This window comes from Perissodus microlepis, chromosome 15, assembly GCF_051167445.1.
Source record: "Perissodus microlepis isolate ML-2025 ecotype Zambia chromosome 15, ASM5116744v1, whole genome shotgun sequence".
NCBI classification, from domain to species: Eukaryota; Metazoa; Chordata; class Actinopteri; order Cichliformes; family Cichlidae; genus Perissodus; species Perissodus microlepis.
Window position 1 is genome coordinate 22,252,529 of NC_140475.1, and position 12,117 is coordinate 22,264,645.

The 12,117-nt window shown below is 37.5% G+C and overlaps 1 protein-coding gene across 1 annotated transcript; it reads right to left on the reverse strand.

The window, feature by feature from the left end:
* Nucleotides 1-1,350: 1,350 nt before the first annotated feature.
* On the reverse strand, nt 1,351-9,913 carry LOC146372163 (uncharacterized). Its single transcript, XM_084953439.1, has 14 exons — nt 9,661-9,913; nt 9,077-9,385; nt 8,347-8,628; nt 8,095-8,208; nt 7,805-7,833; nt 7,570-7,611; nt 6,277-6,348; nt 6,013-6,057; nt 4,947-5,037; nt 3,909-4,214; nt 3,175-3,453; nt 1,973-2,083; nt 1,864-1,892; nt 1,351-1,439 (listed from the first exon to the last, which is right to left on the reverse strand). Exons 1-14 carry the CDS (start codon nt 9,704-9,706, stop codon nt 1,359-1,361), a joined length of 1,836 nt encoding a protein of 611 aa, XP_084809565.1. The 5' UTR covers nt 9,707-9,913; the 3' UTR covers nt 1,351-1,358.
* Between the last annotated feature and the right edge of the window lie 2,204 nt (nt 9,914-12,117).

Below are 12,117 nucleotides of genomic sequence, written 5' to 3' on the forward strand. Positions count from 1 at the left end.
TCGGGTCAATCTTTACAGTATGATGTCATTACCTACTGACCAATCAGTTATCTGGAAAACAATGTGACCAGTCCTGTGAGTACTAGAGTTTGGGGTGGGGGGTTGATGGTATTATAATATCTTTTGTAGCTATTTTATGTATTCACACAGGGATATGATAGTTTATTAAATAAATTAAAACATAATCTGTGAATGCTAAAAAAAAAAATGAGGGCTCATCTCCTACACTAACATCCTGAGATAACATCATCAGAGCAAACTTATATTAAATTGGCTCAACCAAAAAAGCACCCAACACTGGACACACACAAAGCTACCTCTAAATGCAGAGCATGCCGATGGTAAAAGTGGGATAGCAACCTCCTTATTCATGGGGGTCAAGGAAATGTGATTCAGAAGGAGGTACATTTTTGGATTATTCAATCCTATCTTTAGGGGTTTTTTCTAATTTGCCCAGCTTCATCTCCTTGTTCTACCAGTGACATGGAGATCAGTTTCAATATCTGTTGTGAATGATATCTCAATTGCTAAAATACATCTGGAGGAAAAAGAAGACTGGAGGCTTGCCAGAAAAGCTGTGTTCAATGATGGAGAGGTGCACCCAAGTGTTTTTGCTTTCAGCATATAGCATATTGATTAATGATCTTTGATCAGTGGTTGTTGATCCATGGTCATGACAATTTGCATATTAATGATCAAGGAACTGACCTCACAGCCCATTGTTCATTTAGTTGGCTGGTTTCAGTTATTGTCCAAATGCACTGTTTATAAGGCCTCAGCTGAGAGTGATGAGTGACAAAACGTTTCTCCCATTGAAAAGGCTACGTCCAGGTGAACAGAATCAACCTTTTGAGATTCAGCATTTAGAGTTTCCAAAAGAAGAATGTGAGGCAGCGCTTTTAGCTGTTGGCCTCTTCTCCTGTGCTGCCAGTTGGAATTTCAGAAGTCAGACGCCATCGCTGCTTTAGGATTAGACTCCTAATTTTCATTTTTGATAAATCTCATAGGGATGGTTCAGATCACTCTGAATTATCCTTTAGTTATGCTGCTACAGGCTAAGGCTGCTAATGCACTGAGCATTTCTTCTCCATTCACAGTTTTCAGCTTTATTTATCTTCAGGAATCCAAAGTTATATAAGCAAGAAGCAGCATAACTTCATTCAGGATCACTCTATTACTGCAGTTTCAGTAGGTAGAAAGTAAGATTTGACCGAAAAAGACTAAACCTGGTTACAGGTCTATTTTTTTAGTTGGATGGTGTACATTACATTATTGTTAATATACAAAAGACTTAAAGAGAATCTAAGTTGTTGCAAAGGGATTAAGAAAATGTTGAGCTGAAGTATGTGCTCTGAAGTTCAATGCAGTTCAGGGTCAGCCAGACTTGCCACATTTTCATAGATCACTGTGCCATCATCGCAGTCACCAACATAATGGACCTGTAAAAAGCACACAAGCAGATGTTCAAGGGAAACTCGGGTGGCCACTGAAGTAATAACTTGAGGATTCATTATACTTCACATAATTGTTACCAAGGATCTGGCAGGTTAAAGACTAAAGTCCAGTCTAACTGTTTAGGACATTTATGTTTTCACATGCATCTTTATCAGGTAAGTCCTAGAAAAATCAGTACTGCCATGCAGGTGTGAAAATATGCAGCTTTATATTAATGGCAACTCACGGTGAACCAACTTTCTCATCATCTGTCTTACAAGCTATCTTAGTTCCTCCTAGGTTTCAAACTACCCAGTTCACACTGACAAATTGTGTATACATGGAATGTGCTTATCAGAGCCACTTACTGTGCACTGTTTATTGAAAAAATCCTACATAACATTTAAAACAAGATCTTTTTAAACTCACGTTGCTCTCTTCAAGAAGCTTTTTGTTTCCTTAAAAAAAGAGCAGCAATTTAATTCAAACGTATACTTTCAGTAATTATAGTTATTATGTATAATCTGTATTGGCTCACCTCTGTATCTGATGACTAAAATAGTGATGACAATCATTAGGATCAGTGCTGCCATGCGAAGATGCCACATGGCATAGCTCAGCGGAGACTGCTCCATGGACTCTCTGAAGTCTGCACAAAGCACATGGTTCACAGTATTTCTTCATGCATTTCAGCGTTTGAATATTTGGAAACTAAAGTAGGACTCAAAGTTATTTTTACAAAATGCAGCACTGTGGAATAAATGAGGCCATTTCCCTAAACATTGGGTTGGGGTTTTTTTCTATATAAGTTATTGTATGCCATTATTTTCTGTAAGAGTGGAGACTACACTGTAGTCCAGGGGTACATTATAACAGTCAATTTTTCTTGAATGTTCCTAACTGGAATGTGATTATTAGAGCTATTCTATCAATCTGTTTTCTTATTCAAGTCATCATTGTGGAGGGGTTTGAGCCTATCCTAGCTGCCATAGGGTGAGAGGCGGGGTTCATCCTGGACAGGTTAAAAGCTATTTGAATTCTTCAAATACTAAGGAAAGAAGTCTTAAATGCTTTTTTTTAATCACCTCCTTTAGCAAGGGATTCACCAGACAAAAACATTAATTAGAGTTTGATTCCGACCTGGTCCTGTATGTTGGTAAGATCTGCCAATGACGTTACAAATTGTTTGAAAATTAGGACACCCTGGAAGGTAAAAAGAAGAGCGTTGTAGAGTTTAGAAGCAGCTGCTTTGAAACCTTGGTTTCAGCTGTGGACCAAAACACTACTATTGTTTTAACCTGGTCTGGCTTCTACTGTCTTTTTGTCTTTTTCTTTGAATCACAATTTTAGGTGGTGGCAAACCTGATGGAAGGCAGCAGGCTTGGGTGGGAAAAGACTGACAGTTACACTCCCAGGTCGGAGCATGGAGCCCACTACCACAAGACCTATGACAACCCTGAGTGTGGTGTCCTTGAGCCCTGAACTGGCCAGACTTACATTTCCAACCCACGAGTTACCATGGTGGTTTTCCCCTCGTCACCGATAGAACTTATTGTCTTTTCAAATCTAAGGCAATTTGCCTTTTTAAAAATGTATTTATAGCAGCGACTTGCACATATTAGGTAGAATTAACCACCTTATTTATTCTACCTAGAGGTGTGTAATGAGCTATGGAATCTGTGGACTCTGTTCATCAGTGTTTAATGGGTAAAAATCATCTAATTGTTATATATAACCTACCTATGAAGACTGGTGTGTAGTGAGTTTCCATCTTCACATTGTTTTCCTCAACAATCTGGCAGGTGTATCGTTTGTTGTGGTCACTGTGAAGCTTCACAGTTAGAAGTGAAATGCATGTGCATCCAGTGTATCTGACTTTATTAAGCAGCACAGTTCCTGTGTCATCCACCCAGCGGAGGCTTATCTCGTCACAAGGGAGGCTACTGAGTCTGAACAAAGAGCACTTTAATGTGATGTTTCCATTCATCTGTAGGTCGGGGTTTGATGGAGATGCTGAAACTGAAAATGAGTGACGACAGTTACCTCAGCATTAAGAAAAAAGTGGAATGTGAATTTAAATGCAAGTTCTGTAATTTCTTCTTACTGTCACAGGTTTACTGAGTGATTGTCCTGTAGAAAAAGTACTTTTGCACATTTAATATATGTAACTTTCATCCAGATGTTACTGTAAAAGTTTGCTCCTTTTATTGCATAGGCATATCGAGTTAAAGCTCAGACTCCACCAAAATGGATTCATTCAGTTACTCCAAATATGCCTAATGATGGATTAAAATCAAGGCTGGATCCCTCACAGAGCCTGTGGGGATGATGGATGTTTAATCCTTAGTGCGGAGTGTCATGCACAAATTTGTTTTTGAGGGAAAGGGCCTCAGAGATTTTTTTTTTTTTAAAAAAAGATATTAATGACCATGATACTCTGCAAAGACCCAAATCATTTATGTCCAAGTACTCACTAGTCAAAATATTTAGATAGACAGTTGTGTCCTGGCCAGTGGTCCCCTCAGGCCGACAGTTGTAAACACCAGCATCCTCAGTAGTGATGTTGTTGATGCACAGAGAGCAGTCACTGTGAAGACTTAGTCTGGCAGCTTGGGTTGAGTTCTTAACATCTCCATGATAAACCACCTGTGTTGTCTGAGATGGCTCTCTGTTGTAAAACCAGGTAACCATGGAGCACGTATCAGGCGCCTTGTCACAGGGCAAAATGACATAATTTCCTGGTCTGTGATAGAGAAAGTATGGTTCACCACTGATTCCTGCTGCAAAGGAAAGGAAAGTTTCTGTGATGAATAACACGCATCATCCATCCTCTTCCCCGCTCACCCGTCCTTTTCAGGGTAGCAGGAGCCCATCCCAGCTGTCTTAGGGTGAGAGGCAGGGTACACCCTGGAGAGGTCACCATCAGGGTTAACACAGAGAGACAGACAACCATTCACACCTATGGGCAATTTAAAGTGACCAGTTAACCTAACTGCATGTCTATGGACTGTGGGAGGAAGCCAGAGTATTCAAACTCCACACAGAAAGACCCCAGCCTGATGGTGGAATTGAACTCAGGACCTTCTTGCTGTGAGGCAACAATGCAAATGCAACTAAACAAATAATGAACGTAGACCTTAACATTGGCAACATGCATACATCTAGTGCATGAGTTCTTATATGAATAACTTTCAATGATATCTAACTTTACTGTACATCTCATGTAATCCAAAATCAAGACTAATTAAAAATAAATTCTACATAAAATTGAGAATCACTCCAAATATAACTCAGTCATAATTACTATTCTTTTTTTTCTCCCAAATACTGGCTACTTTTTAAAAACTGTTACTGAAGCTTATCATTTCTGCAAAATTATTCAAAGAAATTTAACATAAACTGTCATGGCATTGCAGGATAGAGGACCCAAATGCAGACCCACGGTGACAAACTGAAGAAACACAAAACAACCTTTATTTTTGGCCTAGCATCATAAAAAAAAGCAGATTTACCTTCAAACTGAAGCACAAAAACCAGAAATAATTTCCAAAGAGCCATTCTGCACCATTCCCTGTCAGCAGGCACACATTGTGAGGTATTTCTCTATCTTTATGTTGCTGCTGTTTTGTCTTTGAGCCCATCACACGCCACCCATTCTGTCATGAGTTTGGATTTCTTCACATCCGTGTCTGCAAATAGACTACACGCAAGTGCTTTAAATGAAAGACACTGCTAACAGGCTGTTTGATTTATTTGCTCTGACAGTCTTCCAAAATTAAAATATACATCAGTATCATTTACCCAGCTGAGTACTGTGTTGTGGTTCAGTTGTGAGGAACTGTTGCTACTGCGAAGTTTTTCTTTGCATAGTTTGTTATTTCTGTTTCCTTTGTTTACTGCCATTTTGGGACTGCCATCTCCCCTTTTTCTTTTTCCTATATATTTTTATCAGCACCTTAAGCTTAACCTAAAAATAAAATCAGTTGTTTTGAATCTGGACTTGTTGACTTGTTTCCCCATTTGGACATCTAATTGTTATTCCTCCTCATAGTCCTATAATTCTGACATGACTGACTACACACTGTGGACGCTGAGGAGGACAACCCGAGTAAAGACGGAGAGGGAATTCATTTAAACAGAAACTAAGAACTAGAACTTAAGTAACAGAGGCACTCTACACTGAACAGCGGAAACTCAATATTCTGCAAAAATCAAGAACAAGTCAACCAAGCTCAAACACCTAGGTCAAATACCCAGGACCATGAGGAGAACAATTTAATTTATGGATGACTTAAACTAAAAAATTAAATAACATGTCAAAAACACTCACACACAAACAATTATACAAAAAAAACTTTTTACTTCTTTAGTTGGATGAACTCATGTATTTTACGGTAATGCTGCCATATTTCATGTTTGTATGTATTTGAAGCTGACAAAGATGTAGGGTTATGTTTATCTCTGACAACAGCAAGCTTAAATAAAAGCAGTGACATTATGAGAAGTTTTATTTCCTCTGATTTATTTTTGGTAAGTTTAGCTGATGTTACTGTAGAAGCCGCTGGGGTCACTTTCTACCTTTGTCTTCACTGCAGAGTAAGTCACTGCTTCCTCCTTTTTAACCTGTATAACAGAAAATTAAAGGCTTTAAATAATTTAGACAATAACAAACAGTGAAGAGTAGAATTTTTTTTTTGCTTTTTTGTTTCTCAAAAAATTCACTGGTTCAAATCAAATGGGTTAATGAATAAAATATGAATCTACAACGGTTATATAGCCCAAAAGTAATTTTAAAATGGAATATAAGTTAAAAAAAAACCAAAAAAAAAAACCAATAGTTACAGTTTTCCTCAGTGAGGCATTTTGATCAGTGTGGTCAATAGTAGCATAGGTGATGCTGCTCTCTGGCTCATCCTGAAAGCAAACACAGTGGTTCAAAAAGCAAAAACATGAATGAAAACTACTTTAGGTTCTATTTCAGACACATGATGATCAAACATAGTCTCAAAAACTAAATATTAACTTTCAAATAAAGACTTGATTTTGGCTTTACTCTTATTTTAGTAAAATTCTGTATGAAAGGGTGAAACTAATCCTTTTAAAACGTCCACTAAAACCAGTGAAGTCAGAGAACAGGAATTACAAGCAGGCTGAGGTTATTATGCCATTGTGCCAAAAAAAAGTAATTGTTGTTCCTCAGTTACTCATTGCATCTCAAACCAGCTTTAAACTGCTGCAAAGTGCACCTGTCCACTTAGTCACAGGTATGTATTGTTTCCCCTCTCTATCCATACAGACTTTAAATAACAGATGGATGTAGTGTCCTGGTTTTAATAATTTAATATAATGAAGACAGTACCAAGAGAGGATGCTTTAAATGCATGTGATTATGCATAGCAGATGTTGACAGATGTTTGATATATCTGCCTCTGTTGATTTGACTTTTGCACACATTACATATCGCTTTGGTTTCACCTACAGTACTGACTGTAAAATGTTTCCACAAATGCATAAAATTCGACACAACTACACAAGCATTGTTTTAGCCCTTTTAACCGAACGTTAACATTACTCTGTCAACAGCCTATTTGTAAATTACCGAGCTAACAGAGCTACGTAAACAGAACGAAGACTGCAGTCGTCAGTAATGCAGCGTAATGGAATAGTCTACCGATCTTCGCGAAAGTTATAAACAGCGTCCGGAACCCAGTTAAGGTACAAAAAAATCTATTCAACAAAAATAGTGATGCAGTTTAGTCTTTTTTCGCTCAGCCGAACTGTCTCTGTTGTTGTGTGGAGCAGCCTGTGTCAGTCACCTCTTTCACACGTCACTCACTCATCCAGCCATGCACAGCGGTCTCATAAGGAAACTCAGCTTTTTGATATAAAGTTTTTCTTGTTCCCGAATACAAATATTTTTTTTAAGTATTTGTTCGAAATAAGTATTCGTAAAAAACACGTTATTTGTGCCTCTCCGAATACCGTATTCGGGTTCAGCATACACAGTAATCTGATGAATCCAGGTTTAACTGGAATACTTTAGACAGCAAATTAAACCAATGAATTATATATATAATAATTTAATGTATTACTATGTTCATTACTATATTTATTATAGATACATGAACTATTTACCGAGATCAGCTGGCCCAAGACTCCTTGAAGTATTTCCTCATTCTAAACAAGAAAAGGGAAGAACACATTGTCATCATATACTGTGGCACGGTCAGCATGTTGCAATTTTCCGAGTGATCAGTGGCAATAATGTGCAAGAAACAAGTTCATTTGTAAAGGTTATATTAATATTAAACAAAGGTATTTCTGTTATATGTGAAAACATATCATATATAGTGTGTATCAATATACTTACATGTTTGGGTCGGGTGGGTTTTTGACTGTCTGGAAGAAAAAGTAGAATCAATAATCACAATGTAGAGCTTCTTAAATCAATTTTCCAGTGCAAAGTATATTAGACTGAAGTAACCGCAGTGAAAATGTAGCATTTTCACAAGTTAACATTAAGCTGCAATTATTGCAGATTGCTCAAAATGGGATAGAGCTCTTGTAATAATATATAATAGTAATAATATTATTAGATGAACGAGATGATAAGTAGATGACCCAAGAATGACCACATTTATATGTACTATAATTACTAACCCTCTGTCACTTTAGCACGCCTCCTGTATTTGATGAAAACAGCAGCGATGACGGCAACCACCAGAACCAGCATCACAGCACCAATGATGATGAAAGCCTTGTTTGGGGTGGAATCTGTCAGAGGATTCAAAGTAGTCAGCATTAAAAGTCTTTCAAAAGTCATTAAAAAGTATGTAATTCACTTTTTAAAAAGTGACTCACTCTTATATCCCATCTTATCTTAATTTACTTTTCTTATTGATGTTATCCTACCTATGAGGACAGGTGTGTAGTGAGCTTCTATCTTCACAGTATTGTTATCTTCAAACTGGCAGGTGTATCTTTTCTTGTTGCCACTCTGAAGCTTCACAGTCAGAAGAGAAACACACGCGTGTCCAATGTTCTTGACATCTCTGTCCCACAGCACACTTCCTGTCTCATCCACCCAACGCATACTGTTTTGTTTACAAGGAGAGGGATAGTATCTAAACAGAGAGCACTCTAACGTGACGTTTCCATCCTTCTTTGGATCAGCGTCTGATGGAAATGCTGAAACTGAGGAGAGAACACGAGTGACAACAGTTATGCAAGTTCAAAACATCTGGATTATCTTCCTAAATGTGAAAACCTTATGAGACATTACAAATAAGTTCTATTTTTCTCCTGGTATTTTAATAGTTTAAATAAGTGATTATCTAATAGTAGTTTTACTAATTTAGAATATAAAATTTGAAATGAATACATAAGCCATGGCCCGATTTACTGCTCTCATCCAATGAAATAAAAACTCTTTTCATTTAAAGACCTGTCTCCATGTTTCAACACGAGAATTTTAATTCCCCAAGAAGGTGATACATTCAGTTACATGACACGTGTAGAGGGAAATCAATGCTGTATCCCTCATAATAGTAAGTGTGGTGATAACGGGTGTGTTTAATGCTTAATGTACAGTGTCATTCACAGATATGGATATATGGAAGTCCATGGAAGTCTAAATACTCACTGGTCAAAATATTTAGGTCCACATATGTGTCCTGATCAGCGGTCCCTTCAGGCCGACAGAAGTAATGACCGGCATCTTCTGCAGTGATGTTGTTAATACTCAGTGAACAGTTACTGTGCAGACTCAGTCTGGCAGCTTGAGCTGAGTTCTTCTCAACAATTCCATTATGAACCATATTTATTGTCTGAGACTCGTGTTTGCTGTAAGCCCAGATAACCATGGAGCATGTATCAGGCACATTGTTACAGGGCATAATGGCATCATTTCCAGGTGTTAGATACAAGACGTGTTTGGTTTCACTGACCCCCACTGCAAAGAAAAGAGCACATTCAGAAAAATGTGTATATAGCATAACATGGTCATCTAAAAAAAAAAAAAAATGAATAAACTGAGTGCAAGAGGTTTGTTCTACCCCCCACCCCACAATCACAAATCAAGTTTAAATTTGTTTCCAAACTGAACTCACGCTCATGCCACAATTCTGTCTTCCGAAGTATTGACTAATTTTAACAAGTAACAAAAACCTTGTATGAAGCTATCAAAGTGGTTATCAAAGTAAGCAATAAAAATAAAGGAGGCTTTACCTTCACACTGAAGCACAAGAATTAGAATAAATGTAAGCAGGACCATTCTGTGCCGTTTTGTCAGCGCGCAAACGTTATGAGGCTTTTCTCTGCTGCTGGTCTGTCTGATGCTTCTGTTTCCTCTTTGACATCATCACAAACCACCAACATTATTTTAAAAGAACTTGGATTATGTCACATCCGTGCCTGCAAACACAGCTTAAAAAAAATTCACCTTAATTAGATGGATGAAAACCGTACTGGTTTGGCCATAGAGCAGGATAATGTCGAAATAAAAAGTGTTGCAATTTCCATTTATTAATGTCAAAAAGAGGAAATGTGATGATTTGGAACTAAAATGCCGATTTAGCAGAAGACAGAAATGACATGATTCAGCTGCTGGTAGCAACAAACAGCTGTTTTGGGGAGGGGGGGTGTCCCGTTTTTAAACTGTGGCTGTTGTAAATCAACCTGTCACATAAAACATGTGGCAAACAGGATTATATGGAGGAGATTTCAGATGATCAACTCTGTGATTAAACTGTCTGACACTGTGTGTGTGTATGTGTACCCGTTTAGACATCTTTATGGGGACCAAAAAAATGGAGTGTTACTATACTTGTGGGGACCAACAGTCACTTGTGAGGACAAAAGTGCCTGTCCTCACGAGTTTCAAGGCATTTTTGAGACTTCAAATGTGGTTTTAGTGTCAGGGTTACAATTAGGTAATGGTTAGGTTTAGGCTGAGGGTTAGGGTTAGGCATTCAGTTTTGATGGTTAGCGTTAGGGTAAGTGGCTAGGGAAAGCATTATGTCAATTAGATGTCCTCACTAAGATATCAATATGGGAATGTGTGTGTGTGTCTTAAAAGTAAAGTTCAAAGTATTTAACAGTAGTCTTGAATATTATAAAAACATAATGGGTACTGCTATGTCCAAGATCACAGATACAGAGATGGTTTGGCTAAAACAAAACAATTTGTGATGCAGGTGTGTCAAAAGTCATATTTTTATCACATCAATTTAAAATGAGGCTTAAATAACTGTTACCTTGACACCTTCTGAGAGGGACAGCTTAGATTTACAGAATGAGACAGGAACTTTGGCTTTCAGCTTCACTTATCTTCAGGAGTCAAAAGTTCTGACCAAGAAGCAGCATCGTGATAACTGACATGAATAACTTACTTAATTGAAAAAACATTTAAACTTCAGAACTCACCGAATGAGGCAGGAAGTGTAGCTTTGAAAAAAACTAAACAGGATTCCACGAGGTTCAGTTTTGTAATACAAGTTTTTATAGTTTTGTCAGTATTTGAACGAGTTATACACATTTCATGAAATAAAAAAATTACCAATACAACAAAATTTACTGTGAAAAGGTGATTGCATATTAAAATGTGTTTTTAATATTAGTCTAGACACAGATTTCCAAATTTGTTCTTCCTTTTAACAGTACATAGAGGACATGTGGAATGAAAAAAACAGGTCTACTATAATGCTAAATCTTATTTTATTTTATAGTGTTGGGTATTTTTGGGCTTTGTTTTGTGTTAAATCAGGTCACAATCCTTTGAACTCTGAAAATTTGAAGTTCTTTTTTTTGTTAATTCACATTGATGTCTTCAAAGGGATTTATCCTTCATGGTAAAAGAAGCAGCAGCGATTAGGCTCAAATCTGCTTAGTATAGGTATTATTTGAATTGTCTCACTTGACAAGAACACTGATTACAATCTTACACTAAGTCCTTCAAAGTGAAGAGCCCCCATGTCATGGTTACAGGAGACTGATCGCTGCAATGATTGCTGAAACATTTTTTTTTTTCATACATCTCTTTTCCTTGTACTATTGTAGCCAATAAAGTGCTTGGAGACTAGAGTAAAACTCCACACTGAATTTGCATATCTTAGGTGAATTAATTTTTTAAAATAATCCTGGCCATGATGACATGTGGGTAGCAAGATTCTATCTTCCCATGGTTTTTCCTCACCAAATTTACAGGTGTATCTATTATCGTGTCCATTCTGATGTTTCACAGTCAGAAAAGAAAGAAGGCTACAGAACTACAGGGGAGATGAAATTTCCCCTGTGTGTGGGGGGGGGGCATTATTTTAGTGGTGAACTTATTTAGGTTGCGACCGTCCAAAACAGGGTCCAGAGTCCAAAGCAGGACTTCAGAAGCAGTGCAGGACACAGTCGCTGCTTACTTTTAAACAAAGAATTAACAGTGTATGGTCGGTGAGTGACTGGCTGATTGAACACAGGTGGAGAGGTAAACTTTCAAACGAAATGCAAGAGAACAACAGATTACAAAATAGGAAAGTGAGAACTTCCTTGTTTTGAAGCACATTATTTGCAGTAAGTGCAACACAAATTCGACTGAAAATGACGAAACCTGATTTCAGGACATTGCTCATATAAGCAATGTTTTGTTATGCAAGCATAACAATTGTTATATGTAGTTTGGTCAATATTCAAAAA